Source organism: Mus caroli, chromosome 4 (assembly GCF_900094665.2).
Source record: "Mus caroli chromosome 4, CAROLI_EIJ_v1.1, whole genome shotgun sequence".
Taxonomy (NCBI): Eukaryota; Metazoa; Chordata; class Mammalia; order Rodentia; family Muridae; genus Mus; species Mus caroli.
Window position 1 is genome coordinate 11,695,139 of NC_034573.1, and position 15,137 is coordinate 11,710,275.

At 40.5% G+C, this 15,137-nt stretch overlaps 1 protein-coding gene and 1 pseudogene across 6 annotated transcripts in view; one reads left to right on the top strand and one right to left on the bottom strand.

Annotated features, from left to right (window-relative positions):
* Positions 1–399: 399 nt before the first annotated feature.
* The window catches only part of Nbn (nibrin), a 36,119-nt gene continuing 21,381 nt past the window's right edge, over positions 400–15,137 (top strand). For 2 of the 6 annotated variants that reach the window (XM_021160786.2, XM_029476364.1), the window contains exons 1-8: positions 400–578; positions 4,588–4,721; positions 6,081–6,229; positions 6,556–6,715; positions 7,447–7,550; positions 11,591–11,708; positions 12,948–13,141; positions 13,984–14,081. In XM_021160786.2, the coding sequence (XP_021016445.1) occupies positions 542–578; positions 4,588–4,721; positions 6,081–6,229; positions 6,556–6,715; positions 7,447–7,550; positions 11,591–11,708; positions 12,948–13,141; positions 13,984–14,081 (994 nt within the window). In that variant the 5' untranslated portion in view covers positions 400–541. Of the gene's footprint in view, positions 579–698; positions 796–4,587; positions 4,722–6,080; positions 6,230–6,423; positions 6,498–6,555; positions 6,716–7,446; positions 7,551–11,590; positions 11,709–12,947; positions 13,142–13,983; positions 14,082–15,137 lie in introns of those variants that run through there. The other 4 variants (XM_021160789.2, XM_021160787.2, XM_021160788.2 and 1 more) reach the window with 4 other exon arrangements.
* LOC110293795 lies at positions 11,822–12,736 on the bottom strand (annotated as a pseudogene).

Sequence of the window (15,137 nt, forward strand, 5' to 3'; positions counted from 1 at the left end):
CAGTGATCAACTATTAAGGGAAATTGGGACTACTTGGCAAAAAGCTTGTGGATTTATTGTTATTCAGTAAATTCTGACATTGTATAAAGATGTAAACATGGTTCTGGTATAATACACTCAGGACACAGTGGAGAAGATTAAACATATTTTGACATGAAATCTTCATCTTGACTGATACTACAAATGATGTAACTTTTGAAAATACAGAAAATAATACACTCAACAGCACTTTGATACATTTAATTTAAAATCCACATTACTTCCGAGATTTTTAAACATCACAGTTCGTTGATTAAAGCGTCCGAGTTCAGTCCATCACATTCCTACCAGGACGCTTTCCGCGCTGCACTGCTGCATCTTCAGCACTAGGTGGCGCCCCCATCGGCGGCGCGCTCTGGCCGGTTCCCGCCTTTCCGAAGAACTTGTCAGAGTCCTGGGAACGCGCACGTCCGGGAGCCCGCGCCGGTGCAGCCGGGTGACCGCGCAGGCTGGGCAGCTGCGGTTGGCGTCGCATGTCGCGGGGTTCTGAGACGCCGGCCCCATGTGGAAGCTGCTCCCGGCCGCCGGTGCGGCTCCAGGTAGGCGCGTTAAGGAGGCGGCGGGGAATTCTTTCGCGGGAGCGGCCGCGGGGCGGTGGGGGCAGGGAAGCAGTAGAGCGCGCCTGCGCTTCCGGTCCGTCCTTCTCGCCTTCCGGCGGACGCCTAGGCGGCCGGAGCTGACTGGACACGGAAGCTGGGTGGTGGGAACCGGGATGGCAGCCCACCGTACTTCGGACGGTGGGGTGTGCGCGCCCAGGTTAGACCGGCTCCAGCTAGGCTGCGAACCGAGGGGAAGAACCACGCGGAGTTACCCAGGCGCCCAGCCAAGGCTGGGGACACACGCAGACCAGAGCGTAGTTAGGAGAAACCACGTGACACCAGGGGATCGCTTTAAGTTTTCAGAATTTCCCCTCAGGGAAAAGTCCTCCGCCCACACATTTTTACGCAGTTAAAAAGTTATCACGTGTTAAGTGGTTGTCCCCTTAAGTCACTGGTGATGGGAGATTATGTACTTGCCTGCGACTCTATCTTGTTTGCGGGGAACTTAAAGAAGATGCAGTTTACTAACAGTATAAGGGGAAGGATAAAGTCTGAAAGATTATCTATGTGGGTTGGGGTACTGCAAGGGTAGAACGCGACTTTGTGTTAAGGAGTGTGGAGGACTCTGAATAATTAGCCTTGAGCCTAGCTAACTCTATGAGTTTCTGTAAAATAGAAAATTTCTAGAGGTGGTGGCGCAGGCATATAATCCCAGCACTTGGGAGGTGGAGGAAGGAGGGTTAAAAGTTATCAACTACCTACGTTTGAAGCCTGCGAGCTACATGAGAGCCTGTCTCTCATGTGCTTTTAGGCTGTAGTTCAGTACTCACCTGGGTAGCACTTTATTAACATGCTAGCAGAATAAATATGCTTCTAGAACCAATATCACAGATGCATTTCGGAATCAGACGCTAAGGGATTAGTTTTTAAGTAAGGTGGTTACAGTAGAAACTCACAGAATATTTATTTATCTTCCTTGAAACCGTCCAAGTTCCTCTCTGCTAAACTGAGGGTGATAGTTCCTGCCTGTAATCCCAGCTCCTGAGAAGCCGAGGCTGGTGGATGTTGAGTTTGAGGACAGCTTAGTTAGTGAGACTTCCTCTCAAAAATGAAATAAAGCAAACAGAATTCTCATTGACAGTACTTAACTCAAACGGTTCAGAAGGATGCCAGGGATCTGCTGGACTCTTCCTGTTTGTCTAATTGTGATAATTACTCTTCCAAGTGTAATAGAAGCCCATGCCTCCAAATTCCACAGGTCACCAACATGTCTGCTATTACTCTGCCGGTTGCTGATTTACAACTTATTTTAGCGTTTTATTGATCTTTGGAAATTTCATATCATGCACTTCAACAGCTCATCTCCTCATCCTTCCATATCCACCCTCCACCCTCTGCCCTTGCAACCTTCCCCTCACAAAAGAAAACAAAACAAAATCTCACCCTGAAAACTTCACTGTGTCATGTAGTATACCCTTTTGGCCAAACAGCTTTCCTTGCAAATGTTCATTGCTATGAGTTGGTCTGGTTTGAGTCCTCTGTCTCCTGCTATACTATCAATACTGGATCTTCTTGGATATCCGGTTGTTGCCCTTTGCTGTGGAGGTCCTGCATCTTTGGATCTAGAGGACCAGCCCATTCCTGAGCTCCAACAGCTCATCAATGGAGTAGATGTTGAGGTAAACCAACTCAAAGCCCTGGATCTGGGCCTGGGTTGTAGCTGAGTTGGTCAGCCTGACAGCTCCAAAGTGCGGTAGGTGCTGAGGGGTGGAGCCAGCTCTGCACAGCCCTTGGCATGGCATCAACATGGCCCTAGCTGGCAGCCCAGACCAGGGATGACCACATGACCTTTGGTGGTAACATGGTCCATGCACATCAACACAGGTCCCCACTGCTGCAGGGCCATGGACCCAGGCATGGCTTTAGGTGGTGTAGTGGGCTACTCACATCAGGCCATTCTTCACTACTTTCCAGTCTCCAGTTCCACCTTTCTTCATTGTACCACATCCTTCTGCTTCTCTTTCTCTCCATCTCTCCTCCACTTACTTGTTCATCGTACTTGCACCTGGGCCTCTGGGGTGTCTTCTTAATGGTGCCTGGGAGAGGTTATCTTCGAAGTGCTCCTTCCTACCAGTGCCTCTTTGCACTGGGTAGGAGGCTTGTAACAACTTTTTTTTTTTTAATTAGTAATTTTCTCACTGATTTAAAATGCAACTGTTAATAGTAAAACAAAAGTCTTCCTAAGGTATAGTTGCATCTAATCTGATCTTAATTGTATTAATTTAGAGTTGTTTTTTATTTCTTTTCCTGGTCCATTGAAATATCTTTTAATGACTATAGCTTTTTGGCAAATTTTGCAATCTAACAAGGCAAATTTCTTTATATGATTATAAATTTCAGCATCCTAAGAGCACTGGCTACCCTTCCTGAGGATCTGGGTTCAAGTCAGCTGTACTCTGAATCCTCTGGATTTTGAGCACTGCATGCATGTGCTGCACAGACATTACAGACATACATTCAGGCAAATGCTCATACATAGAAACTAAAAGTAAATAAAATAGTTTTTGATATTTTTTTCTTACCAGCCTTCCTTTTTTTTTTTTTTTTGAGAGGGTCTCAACCATATCAGCCTGGCTGGCCTTGAACTCACTGATCTGGCTATGCCTCCTGAGTGCTGGGGTTAAAGGCATGTGCTTTTTAAGGTCCAGCTTACTTGCTTTATTTTTAAGATATTTTCCCAATTACATTTTAAAATCATTTAATCAACTCCAAAATCTATAGTGTGATTTTGTTTTGTCATATATTAAATTTATGTTATGTTGGAGGGAGTACTGGTTCAGTATTGTTTTCCCTTTGTAAAATGATAAAAGGCTCCCAGGTATTTAGATAACCTTTCACGTTCTTCAGTGAGGCTTTATTAGGAAGAAGCACATGGAGCTAGAAAGATGGCTCAGCAGTTAAGACCATTTCTTATTCTTGTAAAGAACTCAGGTTCAGTTCCCAGCATCCACGTGGTGACTCAAAACCATCTATAACTCCACGTCCTGGGAAATCCGATGCCCTCTTATGACTTACAGGGGCAGCAGACACATTCATGATTAGAGATGGTACAGGATCCTGTGCACACAGAGAAGCACGAGGCAAACTGGGAAAGTTGGACATGAAGGCCTACCTCTTCAAAGGAAGGAGAGACTTGTCAGATTCCACTTGGAATGCTGGGGAAAGTAGTTCACTTCAAAACCTGCTGGGCTTTGCTATCTGTGGGGCCAGTCTCCCAGAGTAGAATGTTTGTTTATTCCAAACCCCTCCCTAAATCTCCAGCATTGCTTCTCAGTCCATTAAAGCCATCCATATGCGCAATGTAGCTTGTACTTTCCAACAGCCTCAGTGACGTCTGTTAGCCTGGGGCCAGGCTAATCCTGACTCCTATAGATAGTATGTTACCTCAGCCGGTCTCCCTAGATCCTTATCTTTCTTGAGCATTTTTTCTGAGTCAACAGAACCCATCTTTGCGGAAGAAGGCATGTGTACTTTGTAAGGAGTTTCACTGTAAACAGGTCTTAAGCTTTGTTGTACACATGGGGCTGGGCTTATTGTCATCAGGAAACTATTATTCAAAGTTGTGCTGAGCTTAAATATGGCTAAAATCAAGACTCTAGAGGTTTGTACCAGCACTGGCTAACTAAGTCAAGCTGAACCGAGCTTCATTTTTGCCTTTTTATGGATTGTTCTGCTTCCGGTTGTAGAACTGGCAGGGACCCCCCCCCACGATGTACATATGTACATGTAGACAAAACACATAAAATAAATCTAGCAAAATGTATTAAAAGAAACTCACATATGATGTATATAATTTATATAAATAATCGCATGCAAAATGTCAAGTTGCTTAGCATTTAAGTAGCAAGAGTTTGAGTTATTTGCAATAAATATACAGTATGTCCTGTATCATGAATGCCTGTGTGTGTGTGTGTGTACCTTACATTCATTTACTTCTGTCTTCCCTCAGGAGAACCATACCGACTTTTGGCTGGCGTGGAGTACGTTGTTGGGAGGAAAAACTGTGGCATTCTGATTGAAAATGATCAGTCAATCAGTCGAAATCATGCTGTCTTAACAGTAAACTTTCCTGTAACCAGTTTGGTATGCTGCTAACTTTATTTTACTGTTTTTGTTTGTTTTAAGATTTATTTATTTTATGCATATGAGTGTTGTATCTGCATGGACACTTACATACCAGAAGAAAACATCATGTCACATTATAGATGGTTATGAGCCATCACATGGTTGCTGGGAATTGAACTCAGGATCTCTGGAAGAACAGCCAGTGCTCTTAACAGCTGAGCCATCTCTCCAGCCCCTATTTTACTATTACTTGTTAGAGATTAGACAAAACAAAACAAGACCCAACAGAAAACCTCACACATAGTTAGGGATTCTAGTTGTCTTTATTTTGTCTTTATTTTGAAATAGGATGCATCTATTTGAATAGTTTACTTTTTTTTCTGGTGATTTTGAAATTCAGAGAGTATTTGTTAGAAAACATCCTGTCCTTCATCATAGTGATGGACTACCTAAGATAAGCAGAATAAAGAGGGGCATACAGACTTTGGCTCAAGATTTCAATCTGTGGTCTTTTTGCTCATCATTTTGGAACTGTGGTCCATGCCATACACCATGGAACACTTATAGGAGATTACTTCCATCCTTACAGCTAAGAAACAGTGCAAAGAGTGGAGGCCCCAGAACTTCTTCCAGGTTGTATGCAGCTGTACGGACACTGGCTTTCCCTGTGGAGCACATTTTCAGAGTAGGAATTGATATATGTTACAAGGGAAGATGACTTACCTGTGCCTTTTAGCTCCACTGAATGGATCTCAGTATGTTTTATCACAACCATAGGTGGTAAGGGTGATGAAGTATTTTTAGCTACCTGTGCTTATGTTAGTATTTGTGATGCAAGAAAAGCTATTATTTTGTGCACAGAGTACATATACATTCTGGATATGCTCAGAAAAATTCAGGCTTTAAATCTGTTTTTTTTTTTTAGGGATGGAGAAAATGATTATTATTGAAATTCATCTAGAAAAAAATAAAACAGTTGCATTCAGTCAGAAACTCTAGCCTTTTAACCTCGTATTCTCATTGGGTTATTTTTTAATGATATGATTTTGGTAGTGTAAAAATTGTGTAGAAGAGGATACACATGGCATGTTAAGCACAAAGCAGTCTACACCAAAGGAAAAGCATCAGCAAGAATGGGCTTGAGTGCCTCAGGACATGCAGTCTTAGCAGTGAGATCTGTTCTCTGGGTAAGGCTTGGCTTTAAGAAATGACCTTAGGGGAATGCTAGCTGAGTGACTTCCCTGAAGTCCACCTAACTGGAATCGTTGTCTGTCTACTTAGTTCCTACTTCCCCAGAAAGTTAGTAATGTTGTGAGATCTACCCCGTAACTACCAAGTAGTGAACGACTTTGAATCATTTGTTGATTTTTTTTTCAGAGTCAAACAGATGAAATTCCTACATTAACAATAAAAGATAACTCTAAGTATGGAACCTTTGTTAATGAAGAAAAAATGCAGCCTGGTCTTTCCTGCACTTTGAGGACAGGAGATAGAGTTACCTTTGGCGTGTTTGAAAGTAAATTCAGGTAAGATGTTTCAGAGTTGAACTGAAATCGACAGCTGTGTTTGAAATTCTAAGAGACTTCGGAGAATAAATTGTAATGGTGTAACTCAATGAGGTTTTGTGGGCCCTGACGATTGTAACAGGGAACTCAGCTTGTTTGGGTCCTCACTGGTTACATTGTCACCTTAATTGGTGTCATTGCTTTTTCTTCATTAGGACTCAAGACTGAAGAACTGATCATTTCTTAGGCAAATACATTAAAATTCAGATGACTGCTATTTTAAAGCCTCGTAAGTTGCTGTCACCAGCTCCACGGTCTAACGTGATGTAACTTATTTTCACTTGCAGAGTAGAATACGAGCCCTTGGTTGTTTGTTCTTCTTGTTTAGATGTCTCTGGGAAAACTGTTTTAAATCAAGCTATTTTACAGCTTGGAGGACTTATGGCAAACAACTGGACGGAAGCATGTACCCACCTGGTCATGTCGGCAGTTAAAGTCACCATTAAAGTAGGTTGGAAGTCTCTGTGTCCAGATCAAGTTCCGTCAGTTTGCCCTCAGTTACTTATAGGCACAGACTTACAGTCATTTGCTTTGAAACTGTCAGGAGGGCTGTGGATTCACGAGTGACTATCCATGTTTGTATTTGGGCTGAAATAGCTTTTCGTGGGTTATTATCTCAGAGAAGCAGAAGCTCACCAAATTACACTTCAGATTTTGATTTGACATTTTAAAAAGATTTTATGTGAAATGTATTTGATCGTATAGCTCGTTTTTCAGTCTAAGACAGGGACTACAGCTAATGGGCTTGCCACTTTTCAAGGTTAGCATCTTCTTTCTCCTATGTCAGGTTGCCTCTCCTGTCCTCATACCATCTCATGATGCCACACTCCTCTTTTGTATTGAAGATTCTGTTCATAAAGACTGTGGAGTCCTTGTAGTTTAGTATTACCTTAGTCTCACAGCATAGATATGTAGATATGTGTGTGCCTTTGCAATAGTGATTGAGGGCTTTCTAAATTTGAGTCTTTTTATAATGGTCATATAAACCTAAGCTATGACCTAAGCTGTGACCAAGTACTGACTTTTATTTTAGAATGTGTCTCCTTTGTGCATTAAGGGCTTTGAAAGGAGAAGTAGTGTAAAACTGCCTCTTTTTAGTTTATAACTTACAACTTTCTTTTAAATAAGCTGTTGTATGGATGTATGTATTTATAGTTACATTTGATTTTCCATTTTAGACTATATGTGCACTCATTTGTGGACGTCCAATTATAAAACCAGAATACTTTTCTGAATTTCTTAAAGCAGTTCAATCTAAGAAACAGCCTCCAGAAATTGAAAGGTATGTAACTTATGTTAAATATATTAAAATATAGCATAGAAATGAGAAGGTATTGGTTTTATGCATATTAATCCCATGTCAAATATTTCTTGTTACTATGGAACAAATCTTAAATAAGTGTCAATATTTAAATAACGAAATGTAAGGACAATGAATGACCCTCAGTTGTGGTCAGTAGAGCATGCATGACGCGGTACCTGGTGTCATCGGAGAGGAAGCCCCAAAGCAGAGTGCTGCAGCAAGACATTTTTTTTAAATCACAGATAAGATTTATTTTCTTTCTATTTTTCCTTCTATAATTTTTAAATTACATATTAATAATGTCAGAAATTACAATATGCATTACTGAGTTAAAAATCTCTACAAAACCGGTTTCTCGTTTCTCAGCTCTGTCTACTCCAAAGTCATTTACTGTCATTTTTGCTTTTTGTAGGACTGTTGTCATCTACTTACTTTAACTATGTAAATATTTTACCACAGAAGGTGAAATTATAATAATCTCAGTAATATGTGATTTAGATTTAGCTACATAGTTGAGAATTTGAATTTAAGTTTGAATTAAAACTTTAACTACAAATTAGAATTTATTTAATTTAAATTTTAAATTTTGTTCATTTTTAAAAATAATTTAAGAAACTTATTGCATCATTTTCTCTCTCCAGCCCTTTTAAGTTTCTGCTTTCCAGCTCCCTCCCTCCATTACCCCATTACTCTCACACTGATAGACTCTGTAGCCGTGGTTATGGGGAACTGATGACTTTTCAGGCCACAGAGGCCAGGACTCTGCTCTCTGGAGGTAGAGGGTTAGTCTACATACTCCTGCCCCAGAATTCAGCAGGGGCCTAAGCCAGAAGGAAGGCGGCGAATTCACAGCCAGCACAGACTGCATGGTGAAACCCTTTCTCAACAAAAAGACGGCACACCTGAGTGTCAGAGGTGACTAATACTCTCTAGCTGAGTTATCTTAGGTCTTAGTAATAGCATACAGTGTTTAAAATCTGAGTATGTTGTCTAATACAAGTGCTTGTGCTGTTAACTGTAAAAATATCTGAATAGGTTCATACTCATATTTGCTTTTGGTATTCTGTCAAATATTGAACAACCAACTTAGGAAATGTATATATTGTGCAGTGATACTTTGAGGTGATATAAACTGTGATTAGATAGGAAGATGTTGACCTTTTCCGTAGGTTGGTGGCTCATCTCTATGGGTTACTGTCTACTAGATGTGTAAGTGCATGCGCCACAGCAGACAACGGGAGGTTCTCTCTCTCCTACCACTGCTGGGTTCCGGAGATGGAGCTCAGAGCATCAAGCTTAGTGGCCAGTGCCTTTCCACACAAAACCATCCCTCCGGCCCTGTTGTTGCCTTTGATTTAGGGTCTCACATGTCCCAGGCTGGCCTGAAACGCATGTGGTCAAAAGATGACTTTGAACTTGTGGTCATCTTGCCTCCTCCTCCTGAGCTGCTGGGATTACAAGTGAGTTCCACAGTTCTCAGTCTCTGTGAGGCTGGAAGTGAGCCCAGAACTTCGTGTATACCCGGCAAATAGTCTACCAATTGGGCTACATCATCAGCCTTGAAGGAAAAATTTAAATTAGAATGTTTTGCAAGTTAATTTCTTTTTTTTGTTTGTTTTTTAACCAATTTTAAACTACCTAATACAAGTAAATTTATCCAATACAAATCTTTTTTTTTTTTTTTTTTTTTTTAATAGCTCTGGCTGGCCTGGAACTCAGTATGTAGACCAGGCTAGCCTTGAACTCACAAAGATCCACCTGCCTTTGCTTCCTCAGTGTTGAAATTAAAGGTATCTACTCCTGGTTCCACTGTACTTATTTTAGGGACTATTCATGCCTCTGTTGATCACAGGTGTCTCTGTTTAACTTAGCCAAAAATTAGATTCTTCTGAGTGTTTGGTTGATTTGTATTTTTATATGTACGTAATTATAATCTAGGAGGTTTATTTTATAATGTGGTTATCAGGTAACACAGTAGTTTGGATTCTGATCAATAGTAGGCTCTTCTTTACCTTGAGTCTTACAGCCTTGTGAGAACGGCTTCAGGAAGCATCTCTTATAGATTTCAAATTTGGCTGAACTTTAAACAAAATCACACTATCCTTCAGAAGCCTGTCTCTGTCTCTGCGAGTCCACTAAGTCCTGTGTATAACAGCGGCTTAGGATTTATAGTCATACGTCATAAGGCATTACTGATTTCAGGCTGCTTTAGGATGGAGAGCCTGGTAAACATTTGCTGCTGGGTGTATGTTCTGTTGTTGGGGCTTTTAGGATTAGCCATGGAACCATTCTTTTATTCAGATTTCTAGTCAATTCACACATAGGACTGCAGGGAAATAGCTTTACTCTAGGAGAACTTGGGATAACTCCGAACTCACTGCCTATTACAGTCGTCAGTGTTTTCTAGTGGCAGTTGACAGTCTGATAGTTCAGGTTAAAGCTGGCATGGTGGTACACGCTATAATCCTAGCACTCAATATAGAAAGATGATACTAGTCTATGCTCTATAGCAAGACAGTGTCTCAGAAAAACACCAAACAAAATTAAAAAGTATGTAGTCATTTTGTAGGTCCTTATATCTTGTCTGCATATTTAAGACCAAGTACTTTTTTTAAAAAAAACCAGGATCTCATTATATAGGCTGGCTACTCTTTGAGATGACCCTAGGTTTCTTTCCCAGGTCCCAGATGATAAACTCACAGTTGTCTTTTACTCTAGTTGAGGCCTACACATGGTACACCAACATGCATGCAGGTATGCACGCATAAACATAAATATAAACATAAAATTGAAAATAATATTAATAGAAACAAATATAAAAGGGATAGCAAATAAATTATAGTAACTCTTGATATCACTATACTTTTAGTTCTGAGAAAAGGGTGACTAGTTCTGAATTTAAATCAAGGGCGTGATGTGGTAGTAGTATTATGCAGCAAGAGCTATCCTGTTTAGTACAGTTATGTCTGCATTCTGCAGATCATCAAGAAAAACCAATAACACAGTCACCACTGCGTGTTGCTGATGTGATTTGTGACTCCTTGTTCAGTTCTGGGATAGATGAAGTCATCTTTCGAAGGCTCGTTGTAAAAGATTGTTTAATTGTATCATGTATATTCTAATAGCAGAGTTTACATGTGTATGTCTGATGGTAAGGAAGACAGGATGGTGTTCCCATTCAGTTAGTCCAGAACTCTCATGTTGTAACATGTTCTCTCGGTTATTTCAAATAAGCTGCTCACTGTTGGGAGTCTTCATAGATCTCTAGCATTCATATATAGCTTGCTGGCTATGTGAAGACTACAGATTCTGTCAGCCCTTTACACGGCCATTTCTGAATAATGTTTGTAGGGAGAAACCCTGGGAGATGAAGTAGTGTCTCTTCAGAAATAGAGCATGCTTGCTGACAGGTAGTTGGCATTTGAATGCAGTGCTGCTAACCTTATAGCACGGGTAAGCACTGTGCCTTCTAGACATGCACCAAGGAACTTGGTTAGGAAGAGATGTGTGCCACTAACAGCCTTTCACCTTTATTTTTCTTTAAATGTGTGTTTTGTTGCAATCGTCTTTCTTAGTGTATTCATTTTAAGAAAATACAGAGGCATTATACTATCATATATGGAACCGGTATCATATTTTAGGAAAAGCCAATTTGGTTATTTTGTTCCAGATAAAACCCTTTTGCCCAAAACAAAACCCTCAAAGTACTGACTTTTGTTTGTTTCTCCTTGTTTTTGTTTTTTTTTTATGACAGGATGTTACTGTGTTGCTCTGGCTGGTCACTCATGTTATAACATGTTCTCTCAATTACTTCATTTCATTGTGTAGGCTAGGATAACCCCAAATTAGCACTGACTCTCTGCTTCTGCCTCCTGCTGGTACAGACTTATTAGATCATTGTGCCTGGCTCAAGTAGTACTGAAATTCAGCCTTTTTGGTATCAGTCGCTTCATTTGAGAATTTAATAGTAATCATAGAGAATAGTACATAATTAGAGTATATTTTGGTTATCTTTACAGTTTTTACCCACCCATTGATGAACCAGCTATTGGAAGTAAAAGTGTTGATCTGTCAGGACGACATGAAAGAAAACAGATCTTCAAAGGAAAAACATTTGTATTTTTAAATGCCAAGCAGGTAATTCTAAAGCTAGCATACATTAATATTCCTTTTTTATCTAATCTATCTGTCTGTGTATGGGTATAGTTTTTGTTTTGTTTTTCACTTTTATTTATTTATTTTCTATTAGTTTAAATCAGAGATGGGTACAGCATCCCACTGATTCTGTGTCCAAGCGGCCTTTTCAGGAAGGTTGCTTCGGAATTTGGCAGGAACCATACCACTGTTTCCGTGGGCCCGAGTTACTTTTCCCCAGATCACTCTGGGTTTGTTTGGTTTGCCTCCGGGAGTCACTGTATTGTTTTTTTGCTTTATACACATAAGCACATCTCTTGCCTAAATAGAACACACTTTCATCCCAGGCATAAATATCTTCAGTTTTAAGAAGAGCCCTATGTTCTCTTTGGTTCTGGAAACCTTGCCTGTAGCCAGCAAAAACGGCCTTGCACCACAGCCTTCCAGACACACTTGCTTTTCAGAAGTCCTGTTCCCAGCAGGCCTGCACAGGTGACAAGATGGTGAAAAGAACTGTATGGCTGTGTTGTCTGCATGTGCATCACATGCATGCCTGGTACCCCTTGGAGGTCAGCGGAGGGTGTCAGATGTCCTGGGACTAGAATTACGGATTGTTGTGAGTTACTACCACCTGGTTATCAGAAACTGAAATCCAGGTTCTCTGGAAGACCATCCAGTGCTCTTAATCCCTGACGCATGTCTCCTCCTGATACACTAGTACTCTTATTGACAGCTGGCAGTCTTCTCACTTGGGGTTCTGTATAGGTGTGTGAAGGAAGATAAAAAGCTCCCTGTGCACCAGAACCTGCCTAGGGATTATGGATCTGATTATGGTATATCCTAACACTGGCTAATTGGCCTATTTCATTTATGTGAGCACCTTTGTGGAGAAGACGGAAAGTAATTTAAGTCCTAACCGGTTTAGCTAACAGAACATTTGCCTTTGTCTTTTGTGTTCCAAAATGTGGACTTCAGAAGTTTATGTTGTAGTGGCAAAACTATGCAGGTGACTCACTCGAGGAGCACTGCATCAGAGTGTGGTGAGAAAACGTTACAGTCGGTGGTCCACAGACGGGGCTGCTGACCTCGGGGCTTTCAAATGGAGGCTTAAGTTCCCCACTAGGAAGGGGGATGATGCTTCTGTTTTCTTTGCCAAGTTAAATTTGTACACAATGAGAATGTGCTCAGAACCCTCACTGCAGCTGGCGCTTCGCTTTTTAAAGTGCTTCTGCCCGTTTCCAGCACAAGAAACTCAGCTCGGCAGTTGCTTTCGGAGGTGGAGAAGCCAGGCTGATGGCAGAAGAAGACGAAGAGGAACAGAGCTTCTTTTCAGCTCCCGGAACCTGTGTTGTTGATGTAGGAATAACAAATACACAGCTCATAATTCCAGACTCCCAGAAAAAATGGATTCATTTGATAATGGATATACTTCAAAGGTACATAATTCTTACTTCATAAATTAAGAATGCAAGTAGCTTTTACATGCAACTCAGTTAATACCAAAGAGTGTACAAGGGCTTGTCATGCCATGTTCTTGAGAATTGTGATTTGGGATGCTAGGCAGTGGAATAGCTGTATAATTTTATCTAGTATTTTCTGTCTTTTACTCCTTTAAAAAAATTTATAGGATTTGCTTCTCCTGGTGTTGTTTTGTTTTGTTGAGATAGGTTCTCACTGTGTAGCTTTGGTTGTCCTGCAATTCACAGTGTAGATAAAACTGGTTTAAATCTGCCTGCTTCTGCCTCATCTGAGTGCTGGGATTCAAGGCATGTGCCACCACATCCAGGAGTTTCTTAAACTTAATGGACTAGTAGTTTTTGTGCAGAATATATTGTAGCTGGGATTGAAACTCAAAATATAAAATATTTCCTAAAAGTACATAGAATTGAAAAGCTTGCCCTTCATGACTGCTTGCTCTTTTATTTTATATGTATATAATAATGTATATAATTATATGTTGTATATAATATTGTATATAATTACACATATGTACATACATATATACTTATATACATATGTGTGTGTGCTCGTACACGCATGTGCTAGTTTGGGAAAATAGGGAAAGTGTCAGCTGTTTTGGCTTGGGATTTTTTTACTTTTTGAGATAGAACTGGTCTCAAACTTGCTATGTAGCCAAGGATGACCTTGTTCTTCTGTTTATACCGTAAATTTTGGTGTCTCTTTGGGAAGAATAATAGATTTATGAAGGTTGATATTGTATTACTGAAAGTTATTAGTTTTAATATACTACTATATTTAAGCTATTTTATTTTCATAGGAATGGTCTCAGACCTATTCCTGAAGCGGAGATTGGATTGGCTGTTATTTTTATGACTACAGAGAATTACTGTAATCCGCAGAGCCAGCCTTGTACAGGTAAATAAGACATTTTATTAAATTTTTACAAAATTTTTCTATGTGTGTGTGTATGTATGTATATATATATACATATATATATATATAAGCTTATTTATGTACTTTACTGTTGTACTTATGAGTGTGACCATATTCACCTTCTTTTAAAGCCCATCTATGTATACATCCATTCATTTACTCATTCAGTACATAGTTCTGCCATAATACTGCGTGCTGCTCTAGTTGCTGAAGGTTCAGTAGTGAGTGGAGTGAGGAAGACTCTGTTCAGAAGTTCAGGGTTTGCAGAGTCAACGAGCAGAGCACACATCTCAGTTCAGGAGAGCTGAGTATGAGGACGAAGCTAACAAGGCTTGTGACCCTAACTGGAAGTGTGCAGGCTCAGACTGGACTGAGACAGGGCACTTGAGTCTCCTGCAGCCTGAACTGCGTAGGCAAGGCAGCTGCGTGGGGTCTGACATAGAACTCCATGCGGAAGGATCACATGGCCCTGTGTAGCAAATAGATCTTAGGGTCCAGAATGGATGTGCAGACTGAAGTAGAAAACTACTGTGGAGCTGCTTAGAGATGGCGGCTAAGGTTTCTTTGCTACATTTGGGTCTCTGTGTCTGTGATTTCTACCAGGTTACCAATCCAGTCAAGATTACTCAAAGAAGCTTAGTATGGAGGCAGGGGAATCATAAATCTAAGGCCAGCTTTGGGGTACATGAATTCCAGACCAGGCTAGACTATACGGCAAGACTTCATTTTAAAAATATAAAAATAACGTTCAGTTTTGGAAAAGAGTTTTGCATCGATTTGTATCAACTAAATAAGTTGATATTGTTCCCCAAGCAATAGGACAACAACAAGTGATTTAGCATTTACAATGTAAGCAAGGTCTGCTATACAAATACTGTGCCATTTTTAAAAAGAATTATTTGTTTATTTTATGTATATGAGTACACTGTAGCTGTCTTCAGCCACACCAGAAGAGGGCATCAGATCCCATTACAGATGGTTGTGAGCCACCATGTGGTTGCTGGGAATTGAACTCAGGACCTCTGGAAGAGCAGTCAG